Source organism: Sorex araneus, chromosome 2 (assembly GCF_027595985.1).
Source record: "Sorex araneus isolate mSorAra2 chromosome 2, mSorAra2.pri, whole genome shotgun sequence".
Lineage (NCBI taxonomy): Eukaryota > Metazoa > Chordata > Mammalia > Eulipotyphla > Soricidae > Sorex > Sorex araneus.
In genome coordinates, this window is record NC_073303.1 from 162,814,836 (window position 1) to 162,833,599 (window position 18,764).

Genomic DNA, 18,764 nt, shown 5'->3' on the forward strand with positions numbered 1-18,764 from the left:
ATAGGACAAGTCTAAAGTGTAAACATATTTAAAGTTCCATCACATTTGTTCATTTCCCATTCTCCTGTGGCGTAATCGATATGCCCAAAACAGTAACAAGTCTCACAATGGAGATGTTACTAGTGCCCGCTCAAGCAAATCAATGAGCAACGGATGACAGTGCTACAGTGATACAGTCACAGGGACAAGATGAGAGTCAATATGGGTCAGAACATAACAATGTGGATATGACCCTACCAAGAGCCCTAGAGTAAAAGCATTTCACCAAAGCTGCTGTGGAAAATTCGTGTCCTCAACACTGAAGTGACTGACGATAATTTACTCCCCTTGACAGCATACTGGTTAATGTTTGTGATAAGGACTTAGTTAACCCACATATTTAAAAATTGCTTTTTACTTTTCCTGCTTCCAAAGATGACAATGTTTGATTTCATTTAAGTGGTTTAAAAAAAGAAACTTCACACTAATGAAAGAAAAATGCTTGCAAATGTTTACTTTTAGGAGTTTTTAAAAGTATTCTGTATTTGATTTTTGTTTTATTGTAAGGAGAAATATAGTTAAGCTTTATGCTTACCACTAGTAAAATAACAGTGAATATATAAGCAATCTACTTGGTAGAGTACATGATAAATTTTAGACTTTGTTTTTGCTTTTTGTTGACACTCAATGGTGCTCAGAGCTTAATTCTGGTTCCGTGAGCTGCAGTCATGCCTGAAAGTGGTAAAGAGACTCTAGGATGGCCTGTGCTCTGCATATGCAAAGCAAGTACCTTAACCCTTATACTATCTCTTTACTCTCTAATTTTAGATTTTTAAGAAATTTCTTTTCCTACTAATATTGGACTAGAGCGATAGCACAGTGGATAGGGCATCTGCCTTGCATGCGATTGACCTGGCTTCAATTTCTCCGTCCCTCTCAGAGAGCACGGCAGACTACTGAGAGTATTCTTCCCACATGGCAAAGCCTGCCAAGCTACCTGTGGCATATTCAATATGCCAAAAACAGTAACAACAAGTCTCACAATGAAGATGTTACTGGTGCCCACTCGAACAAATTGATGAACAATGGCACGACAGTGGTGGAGTGCAGTGCTACTAATATTGTAAAAGAAGACTTATTTCAGAATTGCAACTTCTTGTTTTATATAATTAGAAATCACCAGTTCTAATAGAACTCATGTAGTCTCCTATAGAACTTTTGTTTGAGGATTTTACTTCACATTATTCAGAAAAAAAAAAGTCCTTCTATGTTCACTTTAGCACTACTCACAACAGACAAAATCTAGACACAACCCAAATGCCCAGGAACAGATATCTGGATATCTAAAGTATGACACATGAACATGATGGAATATTACTTCTGTAAGAAAAGATGAAAGAAAAGATGAGATAATGCAATTTTCTGCTACATGAATGGATCTGGAGAGTTTCAAGCTGAGTGATGTCAGAAGGAGAGAGACGGACACACAATAATATCTCTCAAATGTGGGATACGAAGAAACATATTAGGGGAATAACAACTGGCCAAAGGCCATGGAAAGTGAGAATTTGAGACCTGGGCTTCAGTAGAAGCTTCCCACAGGATGTGGGAGGAGAACAGGCCAGGGAGTGGAACACTGTGTCTACAGCCGAGGGGAGGGGTCCGTCTGGAGGAGGCAGAGGTGCTGAAAGGTGGCAAGGTGTTATGCAAGAAATTCTACTTGCAACAGTATTACGAACCACAGGACTTATTATTAAAAAAAAAATTGTGCCTCTTATAGAGGTAGGGTGATAGGTGGGAGGAAAACTGGGAACATTTGTGGAGAGCAGTGAACTCATGGAAGTGGAGGGAAGGGAATGGTGTTGAAATATTGTATGCCTGAAACTCAGTCATGAATAACTTTGCAAATTATGGTGTCTTAATAAAAATATTTAAATATATATATATATTTTACTTCAGATAAAGCTTATGCATATGAAATTTATATCAAAATGGAAGCATTTTACTTTAATGACTCAATAGATTTAATCTTTTTTTTCTATTGACATTGAGCACAGCAGGTAGGGCATTTGCCTTGCACTCGACCGACCCGGGTTCGATTCCTCTGCCCCTCTCGGAGAGCCTGGCAAGCTACCGAGAGCATTTCACCCGCACAGCAGAGCCTGGCAAGCTCCCCGTGGCATATTCAATATGTCAAAAACAATAACAAGTGTCACAATGGAGACGTTACTGGCGCCTGTTCGAGCAAATCGATGAGCAACAGGATGGCAGTGATACAGTGATACAGTGATTGACATTGAGCAGCATTAGATGTGATACCTTATTGAAATTAGAAAAGGAAAACATTCTTTACTCTTGACTCATTACTTCAAATTAAATTAGCAAATGATTTTAGATAACAAATATCATATATGGTAATCATTGCAAACTATGACAGTGCCATGTTTGATATCAAGACATTAGGGGTGATATTTAAATAAATTTTCCTTTTACTAATGGTGATATTGTGAGTAAGGTGTTTTAAAAGTAGCTGAAATATATAAGAGATGTAATTGTAAAAATTACTTACTTTTTGTGACAACACCTTCTAGGCGAATGATATTGGGGTGGTCAAACTGACCCATGATACTAGCTTCTCGCAGGAAATCTTTTCTTTGCCGATCCATATGGCCACCTTTCAAAGTTTTTATGGCAACTGGGATCTCCCTTTTCCCCGGTGTCTTCAAACGCCCACTACAGACTTCTCCAAATTCACCTTAAATAGAACAAGAACAGTTACTTGTTTAAAATAGACACACATTCCAAAAGAATCAAATAGTCATTTGGTATCAATTCTTAGGTAATTTTTTTTAACTCAAGAGTATTATTGTCACATGGAGAGTTGTTTCTTAAAAATTACATTTGTAATGACAATATGCTCATCAGTATCATTTATAATTAATAATAATGCATTTTCGTGTACTATACCACAGGAACTATCACTGATAAATATATGTTGTGTGAGAAATTATGCCTAGCAAAATAGGTGATGCTAATGCAATTCTGTAGACAAGAAATCACTACATAACATTTCCTCTTCCTGATGTATGAACTAATTGTCTGCTCAGTTCAGGGAACCCATCAGGCATGTATTGCTGATTGACCCCTAAAACCATATTATTGGACTTCACTGCCATAGAGATCAATGCTTGGGTCAACAGGTACAACTGACTTACAAGCTTATTGAAAAAAGACATACTGAACTCAATTATAAGATGTGATTTTACGGGGTAAATTACAAACCATATGACTAGAATACAAATATCGTAAGATTATTAAGCAGTAGCTCCACTGAAAAGATTAAATAAAAGTAAATTATATATCATGAATTTACTACACATATATCCAATAATGTGTTGAGAGAAGTTTCAAAGAAATAAAAAATTTGGTATTTAAGAATTTGAGTGTAGTAAGAAAATTCAAATACATATAAAAAGATTTATAATTCCTGAAACTATCATACTAGTCAAGAAAGCACAGTGGGAGACTTACTGAAGTAGGTGGATCTTTTGTCCAAGTTTGACTTATATGATGCCTATGGATGGCCTACAAAGTCATGGGCATTTCACTTGAAGGGGGTGCGTGGATGGAGAGGGAATTTAAGACACAAAATCAAAGATCAGAAGCAGTAAGGAGAATGATGTGGACATAGGGAAGGAAGGATGCAATGCTGATTAGAAAGCTGATGGCCTTTTCAGTGCAATGAAAATAAATCCATAAAGGTTGAAATTCCAGATAATTTTTCTAGGACAAGTTACTTTCATGTACTTAAGAGTATGATGCTTTATCCCCAATTTATTCATCTGTAAAATGAAAACAAAGTAATGCAACCTTTTGAAATGTTATTTTCCCATGAGAATATGTTAAATATTATTATTACAGGGGAAATAATATATTTTGAGTGTTGTTTCAAATAATGTTTTTCAGATTTTAAAGATTTTCTCTTGAGGCCAGGAATGCAGCTTCAGTGGACGAGCATATACCTGGTTTGTCTTAGGCCTTGGGTTTGATCCTAGATACCACAAGACTTTCTGAGCAGTTCTGACAGTGATTTATGGTCCTCTGCACTGCTAAATATGACCCTCATAATTTTTTTAAAAAAATATTTTCTCTTGAATATAAAAAGGGAAATTCACTGTAATTTTCAAGTGTTTTTTTGTTTGTTTTGCTTCGAAGCCACACCTGGTGGTGCTTAGGGTTTACTTGTGGCTCTGCACTCAGGTATTACTCATGGTGGTGCTCAATGTACCACAGAGAATGCCAGGAATCAAACTTGGGTTGACCATATATAAAGCAAGAACCTTATAGTATCCATTGTACTATCTCTCCAGTCCTGTATAATTTTCAAAATTTTAAAATGAAGCTATGTGTCCTGAGATGAAAGATAATACATTTTTAAATGAATGTCTGATACATGCATGCCTTTAAAATACTTGAAATGTATTCTTAAATCATTAGCCATAATAAAGATTCAGAATAAAACAAATATTTTTCTCATTTTCTTTTAAATTTTCCTTAATAAGTTTATTACTTCATATGCCACAGCAGTATTTAAAATCCCTCACCTGGTTAAGTCCATGATCCCAAGCAATTTTTTCTGTTAACATTCATAGTGATCTAAATAAGTTTTTATATAATGACACAGATAGAAAGCTCAGTTGGTATTTTAGCAAGACAGTCATTGTGGTAATTTTCTTTGGTTTTCTGTTGTCTGAAATTCATGTTTCTTATTAACACCAGGCAGGTGTTTTCTTCATGTCAAGCTTTGCATGATCAAGCTGTTATCACACTTATTTCACTGAGACTATTATGGTTCTCTCAATTAAAGATCTGAGACTCCTTTTGGCAAAGTCCAAAAATATTCAGTCATAAAGTGTACTAAAACTCTTATCATGTCAGGCCTGAACATATCAGACAGATCAGGTCAAGAGGAAGAAATATTTCAAATTAAATGCATACTTCCAGATATTGACAAAGGCTGTTAGGAGGAAGAGCAGAGATTCTATATATATAACCCTAAGTTACAGAAACCATTGCTCGATAAGATCTTTGGCAGTTTATAGATATTGCTAAGTTCCTCATTGACTCATTTATTGTAGGAACATGAACCTAACTCCTTTTGTTTTCTTTTCATCTGCACTGTCACCCATCACATACTAGTAATATTATATAGCACCTATAATAAGTCAGATCTAAAGCCTATATATGTTTTAATCTTAACTATCAGAGGTAGATTCAACTATTTTTCTCACTTTACAAACAGGAAACTGAGACACAGGAAAAAATTAACTTTTCTATGGCAACCTAACTAGAAACTAATAAAGCGCAAACAGTCAAGTTTCAGAGCCCATGCTTATAACCAGTATTCTCTGATGTCTGGTATATAGTTCATCGTTAATAGTATGCTAAATTCTCAACTGGTAATAATGATTTCTTCAAGCAAACTATTATATAGTGTTCAAACATATTAGCTGTATGTGCACAAGTAGATGGATAAAATTATCTATTAGGACTTCTTTACAATAGAGATGAAAAACCAACTCAAATGTGTTGTATATTAGATGGTCTGGAAAAATCACTATAGTTTCAAGGGAGCAAAGAAAATTATAAATGGGATAATTGATCATCTGCCTCTGACAGCCCATTCACTGACTAACAATCCCATCTATCTCTGGGTGGTGGTAAAATCTTTCTGGACAAGCAATTCTGGTGTGTAATATATAGAATCATATTAAAATAGCAATTAGTATTGGATTTTCCACAAAAAGGCTTTAGAATTGAACCAAGACTGTGAGAGGATGGTGGAGGCAGGGAGGAGCAATCAGCCCTGGAGGATTCTGCCCTATCACATTCCCATGGAGGAAGGCTCTCTGAATTTTACTCCCTGTGCTGTGAGATTCTGGTACTTCCTTAGTCGAAAGTTCTTGGTAATCGTTGAAGCAAAGCTCCACATTCTTACTTCTTTTTTCTTTGGAAATAACCTTTTATCTTTAATGTGATGCTCCTGTTCTCATGATTGCTATTTTCCTCTCCTGTAAATGCTTCCAGAGTTGCTCCCTTTGCCTCCACTCTCCTGCTGTTGTTTCTCTCTGTGGATGGCTCTCTGATAAGCAGCGAAGTCCAGGATTTGAAATCTCTCCTTCAGAAAAATCCTTCAGGTCATCTACATGAATCCTCGTACAAATTCTTCCAAATGAGTAAGAATGGAGAACAGTTCAATAGCCAAAAGTGGGTCCAGCTCACAGAGCTAGAGTATTTGATTCTCCTATCACATATTACACCAATCTGGTCAGCATTACTCTGAGATCATGGTAACTGAGGCAGGTGCAAGGTTACTGCATAATTTTGTTTAACATAGTTTAAGGCAAAGTCACGGTATCAAAAAATGTAAACATCATCTCCTCTTCTTAGGTATTGTTGTTGTCCTGGTTCCCCATCACCCCAGAAAATGAGACATTAAGATAGGATGTGATAAATGCTAAATTCAAGAGTCAGTATGGAATCAGGAGGGAAACAGATGAGGAGAATAGCAAGTGCTCACACGCTCCTGCAGATTAGTTTCTCTAATCAAATAACCTTATCAAAGTCGGACCCAGCTTCTTCTTATCCCAACTTAGCAGCTTTCGTGTTTCTGTCTACCTGTGAAATAATTCAAATAACCAATCACCACCTTTCCAGGGACCTAGTGATAGCCCCCCTCATAATATTTCAATAGTCCCTGATGTTCACTTGGCTCCTAGGTATAAGTCTCATGAGGCACTTGCCTGGTTTGCAACCAAGTATAATTAATGAGAGTCAATCTTATAATAAGAGTCACTTACTGTTCAATATTGGGTGTTGTATGTTTAGTCAAATCATACCCTAGGATAATGATCCCTCCAAGTACGAATCCCTTCAAGCAGAAATCCCTTTCTCATCAATATTGTGAATAGAAGAAAATGAGAGCAGAAAACGCAGAGAATGGCCTTTGCTTTTTGAGAATACGGTTAAGAGATACTCCGATACCTTCTGTAGTAATTTTTTAAAATTAAGTGCATCTAATTCACTTTTTATTCCTTGAATATAAACACAATGTGAAGAATATAGGTGATGATGATCATAATGATGGTGACCATAACTGGGGCTCTCAAATGGTATTCTGGAAGCTTGGGGACAACTCCCAGTGATACTTGACCAGACTATGTGGGCAATGGTTTAGAAGAACCAGGAGACATTCCAAAGATGGCCCTGCAGTACCAGAGGTCAAACTTGAGCCTTTTATATGCCATACATGTGCTCCATTTTTCCATATATTCAGCCTCCAGTAAGAATATATTCAAGTGTCATATAAAGAAAAAATAGAAAAAAGGCATAAAGAAAAATAACATACAATATTTTAATTCAATTCTAGAGAAATATATTAGACCTTTTTTGTCTTAAGTAAATTCCATTATTATTAATGCTATCAGGAGGGTTATCTACCCAATTTATTCACTGTCATTCAAGGATGAAAGATCAGAATACTTTTGATTAATTCTGTCCGACTTCTTGATATCTAGCACACCTCTACATATGAAAGAGAACTTTTATTTTTAATCATCAAAAACTTACAAAATCTTACCATTTGAAATGATGTTTTGGATACTGGCTCACCTTTACAGAAAAGTTCAAAATGCCTGTCTTTTGCAGGAGGTGAGTAATGCATGGAAGATGACAGGATCTTAGACGTTCTAACTCCTTTTTCTAGAGTCATGGTACATTTGTAATAGTTGCATTACACTGTCCTGCTTTTGTGTAATTTGGGGTGGTTGAATGATCTACCTCCTATTTACTTCGATGGTGTGGTCCAGGGGTTGGAGTAGATGTCTGCAAGCAGTGGCAGCAACTCCTCTGGTAGAGGAGTTCACAAAACTCACTCTAGTACAGCTATGGGAAGTTCAGTCTTCCCATCAGGTTAAGAATGTGCTGGAAATAAAAAAGTATAAAGCAATGGCTGGCAGGTGGAAGACCGGAAGACCGGCAAAGTGCCAAGTACCACTTGAGGAAAACTCTTAAGGCTTGTAGACACTTTAGCCAGCACTACTTATTCCTCTGTCTGAGGAAACCTGATAAAGGACAGATCGCACATGCGAAGGGGTGATCAAACAAGTATATTGGTCTGTATATTGGGCTATATATAAGGTCTGATTTAAAAGATGAGTACCTTGAATAATCCAGATGAAAGCGGGTTTTTAGATGGAAGTAGTCTAGTTCATGAAGGGACTCGGAAAGCTGTATATGCTGTTGTGAGTCTGACTAGGGCAGTGGAAGATAAAGTCTTGCAAGTGAGAACTTCAGTTTTAAAAAGCAAAATTAATTGCTCTCACCAGAGCCTGTCAATTGGCTAAAGGACTTAGAATAAACATCTAGACTGTTTCTAAATTTGCTTCCTTACATTCTCATGTGGCAACATGAAAGGAAGGGAAAGGGGGATCTAACAGGTGAAAATTGTCCAACAAAGCCTGGTGAAGAAAGTTAAAACTACTGGAAACAGTACAGGCTCCTGAATAAACAGCCATCATGCACTGTAGGGCTCATCACAAAGGAGATACTGAAATAATAAAATGAAATAACCAAGCAGACAATATAGGGAGGAGGACTGCCTGGAATTATGGTCTATTTCTTGTACTTAGACACCATCCAGAGGATATTTCTATTAATCAAGAATATTCTAAAGGAGATAAACAATGGATATTGCCACAAGATTTTCAAAAACAGACTTATAGTTTATTAAATAAAGGAAAGCACTGATTTCTGGTTTAATGTCTTAGAAATAGAGGATTACATCAAGTTTCTCACTTAGGAAGAGATGCTTTTAAGATATTAGTAAAAAAACATTTTCCATGGTAAGGGATAAAACAGGACAGGAGGAGAAGTAACTGGGAGCTGTGCTTTGTGCACTGTTAATGAAGCCACTGGAAACCGAGGGCCTTCACTTTGGTATCATCTGTTTAGTACTGAGGAACCTACACAGGGGAGAACTGCAGTTTGACTTCAGGGTACAAATATTGATTCATTCCCACTGCACTTTAGTTGGGTGGGTAGACCCATTCCCCATCTATACCATAAAGCCAGAGAAGTTTCTAAAATGTCACTTTAAAAAAAGAATTCCTAGGGGCTGGAGCGATAGCACAGTGGGTAGGGCGTTTGCCTTGAATGTGGCTGGCCCGGGTTCAATTCCCAGCATCCCATATGGTCCCCTGAGCACCACCAGGGGTAATTCCTGAGTGCAAAGCCAGGAGTAATTCCTGTGTATCGCCAGGTGTGACCCAAAAATCCAAAAAAAAAAGAAAACAATTCCTAGATTCGGCTTCCCTAGCTCATTAGATTGATAATGGCACTTCTTCCCCTTCAAAAGTCACCTACGACTTAGCCTCTGCTTTAAAAATTACCATTGCACAGAAACTTACACTCCCTAATTTTCAGGAAGAGCAGAGATATTTAATCATGCCCTAAAAATGATATTAGAAAAATGATGTTCAGAAACACCTGAGTCTTAGCTTTACTCTTGCCTCAAGCTCTTCTCTAATACAGAATAGCTCCTAGAGCAAAAGTTCAGTTTAGTGTCTTTGAATTATTGCGTGACAGGTCACTTTTAAAGGACAAACTTCTTATTGGACTCAGGGTGTCTAAAATTAACTATTTAAATTAACTATGTTTTTTAAATTTATGACAGGTACAGCAGGATATTTAAGAATATGGAAATTCTGTCTCACCTCACCCAGAGAATCACCAACAAGCCCGGTAGTCCGGTCTTACTAAAATCCTAGAAAAATGGTTTCTCTTCCAATCAGTTTCTGCCTAAATGGAAGGGGCTTTATCAAGTTATCTTGCATTCCCACTGCTGTAAAACTTAATAGAATCTCTAGTTTGGTTTGTCTTTCTCAGATTAAAAAAAACTCCACCTGTGACTAGATTTAGACAGAGCACAAATCAAACTGTTGCTGAGAACACATCGAGGACTGGTAACTTCTCTTTAAGAAAACTCAACACTAAAAGCTAAATCAAAGTCTGTTAACTTTGAACACACCTTTACATGTGACCAGTAAGAGCAGAAATTAACAAAGCCATTTATAGCAGACTCATCAGAATGCAAAATAAAAGAAACAAGAACTTATGCTATCGCCATTATTTACTTGTTTCCTTAAGCACTCACCCCTTTTTGGGGCCAGGAGAAGATATTTTTCTTTTATGGATCCTAATTAAAAATATATTTATATATAACCTAATTCATTTAATTTTTTTTCACACTGACAACTCTGACCCCCATTAAGCCTGATTTCCTGGTTTCCACAGTAATATTGCAGGTAGATGAGTAGGGCGCTCCACATAGTGTGCTTTTGGGAAACAATAAAGTTGGGTAAGAGACTACCTGGACCTGAGGTAGCTCAAAGGCATGAAGACCGCATCTTTTTGACAAGCAAATGCTAACTGAGACACTGCCCAAATGCAGATACGGAAGACCCTCCCCACAGAAGGATAGAATCCTCAGACAAGGAAAAGCTACAGAAGAATCTATGAGATTATGAAAAGGCTGCCAATAGTGCAATGTTTTCCCTGGGAAAATATCCAGGTTAACTTCTACGTGTGCAGAGACTGCAGGGGAAAAAAACTATTTGGAGGAATTGTATAAAACCTTCTCTCAGCAGCCTCTCGGGGCTTGCTCTTTCATGCTCAGGCTCTCTCCTATACACAGATTTTCTTTTCCCTCTCCACTCTCCTTTTTTCTAAGTAAGTTTAATTCAGTGAAAGTGATCTGGCTTTACTATTTTGCCTCTTCTTTTTAATTTTTTTGCTTTTTGGGGTCACACCTGGTGATGCAAAGGGGTTACTTCTGGCTTTGCACTCAGGAATCACCCCTGATGGTGCTCAGGGGACCATATGGGATGCTGGGAATTGAACCCCAGTCGCCCCGTGCAAGGCAAATGCCCTACCCGCTGTGCTATCACTCCAGCCATTTGCCTCTTCTTTTGTTAGGGAAAGGTGACAGACCCAAAGCACCTGTGCTGAGGATAAACTGAATTTCCTTACTTGGAAAAAACAATTCCTCCCTCCCTGGGTAATAAGTGGCAGAGATCATCTTCCAGGCAGATCAATCACTCCAAAAGCAGCTTGATGGTTGCCTCAAAGCGGGGGTGGGGGGGAGGGGGGGTGGGGGTGGGGGGGTGGTATTTGAGCATCTGTGCCTGGAGATGCTCACAGCAGATGTTACAAGTCTTAATCCAAGGCAGGCATTTCCCCAAGTATTTTTGTCCTAGGTGGGTTGAGCAGAGAGGTGCCCTGTTCACTGTTCTCTAGCACTCCCCATGCTACAAGCAGAAACAATACTAAATGAGCACAAGGTAACATTTCACTCCTCTACACAGGGGTCTGTGCCCTGCTGTCAGCATGAAACTACAGAAGAAAACCATGTACTCCTTAAAGATTGAAGGGGTTGTGATTTCTAGGATAGAGTCTTGCAGATAGATAGAGAGGGAGGCCCAGGTCTTGAGATTTTGGAGGAAAAATTAAGAAACTGCCCAGTCCTGAGCTAGTCAGAAGGCATGAATATTACATTCCTTAGAGATGTAAACCCTCAGCTTCTTGGAGATGAGGAAACTGAAGCACCACCCCTCAGAAAAAGAGTAGCTAAAGGAGAATCGAGGGATAGTGATAAGAAAATGAAAGGACCATGACCGTGAAAGTCCAAGACTTTCCCTGGGAAATCACCTGAATTAGCTTTTCTGTAGGCAGAGAGAACTCCAGGCCACAAAAATTTGGAAAAATTGTATATAACCTTTTCCTAAAACCTGTTATCTGCTTTTTTCCCCTCTGGAGAAGCGTGTGTTTTCTCTTGAATCCCACACTCTTCCCCCCCCTTTCCTTTCACATTTCTTTTTTTTTTCTTTTTGGGTTACACCTGGCGACACACAGGGATCACTCCTAGGTCTGCACTCAGGAATTACCCCTGGCGGTGCTCAGGAGACCATATGGGATGCTGGGAATTGAACCCGGGTCGCCTGCGTGCGTTCAGCAAAAACTACTTTGCTTCAAAACAAACACAGGGCATGACATTCTTAGTGAGTCACTAAGACTTTCTTGGCTCCAAATACTACATTATCCAATTTCCTTCAAATATTAATCAGATCATTTTCCTTTTGTGTTGCTGTTTTCTTCTTTTTCTCTTACAACATGCTCTCAAACACAATGCTCTTCTCAAGAAGGTTAACATTTTCCTCTTAGCTCTGATGTCATAAAATCCAATATATTATCCACTCGTTCAATGCTTTTTTTTTTGTACTTTTGACTTTTAAACTCAACTAATCTGACTTCTAGAACATATACTTTTATGTTTCCTGGGAAGAAACTGCTTTATTTGCAACAAGTTATGAAAAAGGAGTGTCCCTAAGACATCCAGGCACCATCTCTCCCAGATGCTCTCTCACACCCCAGCTCCTTTATCTCCAGAAGACCTCTGTAGCACTGTAGCACTGTCGTCCTGTTTCTCATCGATTTGCTCCAGCGGGGCACCAGTAACGTCTCCATTGTGAGGCTTGTTGTTACTGTTTTTGGCATATCAAATACGCCGCAGGTAGCTTGCCAGACTCTGCTCTGCGGGTGGGGTTCTCTCAGTAGCTTGCTGGGCTCTCCGAGAGGGATGGCGGAATTAAACCCAGGTCGGCCGCGTGCAAGGCAAACACCCTACCTGCTGTGCTATCACTCCAGTCCTCTAGAGGGGAAAAATCTGCATTTTCAAACTAGCTTTGCTTACTGCTCTATCAAAATCCATTCTCCTTTCTGTCATCAGTGCAGTCATATAAACAATCAATCTAATTTTAAAAATCTTCCAGACCCAATTGAAGTCACTCAATATCTACATACAAGTCTCAGTTGCTATAATGTTAGATCTGGCTGAGCGTTCAGCAGAGCTGTCAAGGTAACTAACTAGCACTGCCTTGGCAGGCCAGCTCCTGTTATGATCACGCATTTCCCAATGGTCTTTATCTTTTAAAAATAAAAGTTAGGACTAATTCAACTGTTTGCCACTCTCACCCCCTCCTGCCCTGGCCCCAATCACTCTTCTGAACTCTCAGCAATGTGAAGCAGTGCTACTAGAAATCATGCTTTCCCCCCCCACCGCCCCCAGATATCTCCCTTTTTTATATATATACAGTTCTGGGTAATGTCACCAAAAGTCCTTTGCATCAAGCATTTTTGATGATAAATGACCTTAAGTAACTTTGCAGACAGAATCATGAGGGAGAGCACCCCTGTGAGAACATGTACCTAGAATGGGGAAGGCCCTGAGTTTGATTTCTAGCTTTGTATTGTTGGGCTTTCTCCCCTTGCCCCCTGCAAGGACTGTTAGATCTGACCCTGGTATTTCACAAGCACGGTGAGATGGAGAACTGCACCATCCAGCCCCAATCACTACACCCTTAGGACCATACCTCAGGGTCAAACATTTCCAGGAATTTCCCTGGGCCTTCTGTCCACTCAACACCCTCCTCCCTCCACTCCCAGCATTGTTAGGTGTAGTCACTATTGAAAGAAAAGAGAATTAATTTAAATTTAATTTAAATTTAAGAGAATTAATTTAAAAGGACAGAGTAGGGCTGGAGCAATAGCACAGCTGGTAGGGCGTTTGCCATGCATGCGGCTGACCTGGGTTCGATTCCCAGCATCCCACATGGTCCCCTGAGCACCGCCGGGGTAATTCCTGAGTGCAGAGTGAGGAATAACTCCTGCGCATCGCCGAGTGTGACCCAAAATAAAAAAAAAAAATTAAAAAGGACAGAGTAACACGTTTAGTAAAGTCTTTACTAAACTTTACATCTTCATTAACAAGGGTAACATTTTTTAAATACTGAGATGCATATTTATAACTGAACAGTAAAAATCTTTTATACTGTTGTGGGCTGGAGAGATAGAACAGAAGGTAAGGTGATTGTCTTGCAAGTGGCCAACCCAGGTTTGAGTCATGCCTAAAACTCCATAAGGTTTCCCAAGCCTCCTAAGAGTGTTCCTTGAGCACTGAGCCTTGAGCACTGCAGGGTATGGCCCTCCTACAAAGACACACCCTAAAATAAAACAAATAAACAGAGCAAAACCAAACAACAAAACCAACAAAACCAACACAGAAACAGATATTCTACACTTTTGTTCTTTGCAGATATTTGTTAGCTTTATATGTATCTACGTCACTGTATCACTGTCATCCCATTGCTCATTGAATTGCTCAAGCGGGCACCAATAACATCTCCATTGTGAGACTTGTCATTACTGTTTTTGGCATATGGAATATGCTACAGATAGCTTCCCAGATTCTGCCGTGTCGGCGAGATAACTCTCAGTAGCTTGTCGGGATCTCCGAGAGGGGAAGAGGAATCGAACCCTGGTCGGCCTCATGCAAGGCAAATGCCTTACCTGCTGTGCTATCACTCCAGCCCATATGTAACGTATGTAAGTGAATAATAGTACATAAATAGAATACATTTAAATGGTTCATCACATGCCCAGTTCTTCACCAAATAATCTGAACCTGATTTTTGCTCAAAATCACAATTGTGTCTGATCAAGTTTAGTACGATCAATTGCCAAACATTCTTCATCATTGTTGAAATTAGCTGAAAGGGAATTAAAATATGTTCTTAACAGCAATCACTTTTATGCACAGGTAACCCTGCTTCAGCAAACACCAGACACAACAGGTAGATAGGGGTGCTTGACAACCTTATCTTCTTAGATACAACCTGAAATTCAATCCATAGTTGAAGGGTATTAAGGTTAGACTGATCTAAGTTTAATGTCGTAATTAGGAGCCCTTTCAGTTTATATAGGACTCTAACTGGAAATGTCCTCTAGATTAAGAGCATAAGGAAATAATAGAAAAGATGAACACATCTTATGAAGATCTGACAGCTTTCCTTTGTGTTAAATCCTCTATAAAATGTGATCAAGAATTGTTTCTCCCATCATATCTACTGCAATTCCCAATTTTTGATCACCTTGTGTAGCAGGAAGCAACCAGACTACATTTAATACCCCAATTTCTACAGAAATAGAAGAAGATATTGACAGTGGGGACTTGTGAGTAAACATTAGATACTCCATTTTGAGCAATGCTTATATGCCTCTTATAACTCTCTCCTGAGCTGGGGTCTCTACTTTTATCAGATTGGTACTTTACAACCTTACGAAAAACCCAGAAGACCTATTTCCAAATATTGTCACATTGGGGGCTAGCTCTTCAAACATGAATTTGGTGAGAGATGGTAATGATAGTGTAGCAGCACTATTTGTCCTGTAGCATGCTTTAAATCTCACCTTCTAATCATCTTCGATTTTAAGTTCATCGATTAGTTTTGCTTTGAATACTGGTTCACTAAAGCAACAGACTCTCTGTCTATGGTTTCTTATTTAGCAGAGGGGATTTTACAGTTTTATTAAGTTAACAGTACTATCGTTACTGTTATTAAAACAGTAATGATAGTTCTCATTCCCCTGACCCTGAAAGAGCCTCCAATCATTGGGAAAAACGAATAAGGAGAAGCTACTAAAATCTCAGGGCTGGGAGGAATAGAGACATCACTGGTGCCCGCTCGAGTAAATCGATGAACAACGAGATGACAGTGACACAGTGATTAAGTTAATGAACTTAAACTATGATTTTTCTTTTAATTCAATTGTGCCTGATGTAATTGCAAGGGTTCTTATTAAAGTGAGGCAGGAGAGACAGTCAGAAGGAGACGGGATAATGGAACAAAGAGAGTCAGAGAAGACTTGAAGACCTGCTTCTGCCTTAGAAGATGAAGGGAAATGCAGTTGTCTTTCAGAAGCTGGGTAAATCAAAGAAATGGACCTCTTCCTTTAATTCCCAGGAAGCATCAGTATTGTTGATACTCTGACTTTAATGCCGTGAAACTAGTTTTGAACTTTTGACTTCCAGAACCATAAAATAATTTATGAAAGTACACAGATGGTTTGAACACAAGACTTGGCACGGGGTGAGTTCTGACTACATCAGGTTCTTTGAGGCTACAGAATATCCTGTCAAAACAATTTCTTATTAGTCTCAGAAGCACCCTTTCACATTCTTCTACTAATAGTACTTTTCTACTTACTTGTACTTACTTACTTTTTGTTTATTTCTCCCACTGCTGCCCTGTGAAAATTTTTAGTACAAGAATTTGTCTCCATTTTAATACCTCATGTCCAAGATTAGTCAAAACCAGGGGTAACTGAACTTTACTAAGGGATGACTGGACAGATAGTCTTGTAATAGATACTTTTATCAGTATTTAACTATCTTTGTGAAAGTATACACTTAAACCAGTGGTTATTAACCACCAGTCAGCAGACTGGTGTGGGTTTACAGGTGTCAAAAGGTTGAAAATCACTGCACTAAATATTTATAAGTGTTATTTGGGAAAGCAACCATGAGCGAATATCATTTACTGCAGTATATTTGAATTCCTGCACTAGTACAAATAAAACAGTCAGAAATTCAGTCAGGCAATAAAAATGATCAGTATTCACAGTGGAGGGCTTATGTTTAGACAAGCTTGACAAAGAGAAGCTTGTAGACTGAGAGCTCTAGTGATTAAAATTATTATTATTTTTTTAAATGGGAGAAAAAGCATCTCTCAAAAAATATAGATAATTACTTTGATTAAAATTTCCAATCAGTGTCTTGAGTTACTATATAAAATTAGGCCATATAAAACTTTAATAACGATAAAGATTTTACATAGGTTTAATATACAAAGGGTTTATAGATAAAGCCATAATATTAGTTCATTTTATCTTAAAGAAAATATGCATAGATGATCACTCACACCTCTGTAAATTAAGCCATAATTAACATTTGTAGACGTTTTAATATGGTTTTATTTATTCTCAAAGGGTAGAAAAGGCAGATGGTCTTATAAAATAATAAACATTATCAAGCTTGTATTTATGTTAGAGCAATATTTACAATAATATGAACCTTATTATTTTAGATATAATTTTATTCATTTTTGTATTTCAGAATATTTAACAAATTTTATCTTTTAAAAAGGTTCATGCTCTGGAACTGGAGGGATAGTACAATGGGTAAGGAGCTTGCCTTGCACACATCCAACAAGGGTTCAATCCCAAGCACCCCATATGGTCTCCCTAGGAACACCAGAACTGATCTCTGAGCAAAGAACCAGGAGAAAGCCCAGATCATCGATCCAAAACCAAAGAAAATAAAAGGACAGAGCTTTAAAAGTTCATGCTCTTTTATTTATTTAAAAAATAAGTTATCTTTTTCAGTCCTAGATTACAATGCATATCATTATTATGTCCTCCTAGGAAGGACATACTGATGACAACTGATAAATGCTTTCTACCTTGAGAATCAAGCTAAGTTCTGTGATATTAATGAAAAAAAATATTAGAGCAAAATCTCAGAAAAAAAGAAGTGATCACTCATTGGCTGAGTAGCTGTAATACAATTTCATTTTATGTATATTCCATTATTTCCTAAGCATAGGATTTTGGTCCTATTGTTATAAACTTGTAAAAATAATACATAACCTCTTTTCTGTAAAAAGTTAATTTTTATTTATATTCTCTTATGATTACACTATTTGAAGTTTCCATGCTACTACACATAACATATGGAGCAATTCCATTTAATAGCTTTGAAATCAGTCACATTTTAATTATTATTATCATCATTATTATTGTTTTGGTTTGGTGCTCAGGTCTGACTCCTGCTTTGTACCAGGGATAACTCTTGACAGTGCTTGGGAACCCATATGATGTGCTCGGATCAAACCCTGTTCTGTTATGTGTAAGGCAAATGCCTTATCTGCTGCACTATCTCTCTGGCCCTCTTCTCTATTATGTTTTAAAAAAAATTTTCACCTATAAAAGTCATAAGTTTAGTTTAGACCTGAACATCTGAAGAATCTGCTGCCAGTACTCATCAATACACTGGCTCAGCTCTTCAAACGCTACCTGTCCGTATATAAGGTTCTGTCCCAGAACCGGTAGGACCGTCCTGTTGTAAAAGAAGGGAGACGTCCATGATATTGGCAACTATTGCCCAATCTGCCTGTTGTCCGTTGTCTACAAGTTGTTCACTTGAGTCATCCTGAATAGAATAGGCAGAACACTAGACAAAGGACAACCATGAGAGCATGCCGGGTTCCGAAAAGGATTCAGCATGATTGACCACATCCACACAGTGACCAGGGTCATTGAAGTTTCATGAGAGTTCAAGATGCCGCTCTGTCTAATGTTCATTGATTTAAAGAAGGCCTTTGATTCTGTTGAGACTGAAGCGTCATCTAAGCCCTAGTCAAACAGGGCGTTCAAACTCAGTACATCAAGATCCTCCCCAAGCTGTGTTATGGATTCACCGCCAGGATCTCACCATTCTACAAGTGATCATTGATGTAAAGAGAGGGGTGTGTCAGGGTGATACAATTTCACCGAAACTCTTCAGTGCCACCCTTGAGAACATCATGTGACAACTGGAATGGGAAGGAATGCAAGTGAAGACAGACAGTCCGCAATTACACCACCTCTGCTTCGCTGATGACATCGTTCTCATAACACCAAACATTAGCCAAGCTGCACAAATGCTGGCCAGCTTTGACCTCGAATGTGGAAAGGTCAGACTGCAGCTGAATCTCAGCAAAATAATGCTCATGAAAAACAAACTAGTCCCTGATGTTCCATTTACTCTCAATGGAAAGAACATCTCCAAATGC

The 18,764-nt window shown here is 38.3% G+C and overlaps 1 protein-coding gene across 1 annotated transcript in view; it reads right to left on the reverse strand.

The window, feature by feature from the left end:
- The window catches only part of EPHA6 (EPH receptor A6), a 970,410-nt gene that overhangs the window by 254,889 nt on the left and 696,757 nt on the right, over positions 1 to 18,764 (reverse strand). The window contains 1 exon segment of the mRNA XM_055129205.1: positions 2,549 to 2,734. Within this exon segment, the coding sequence (XP_054985180.1) occupies positions 2,549 to 2,734 (186 nt within the window).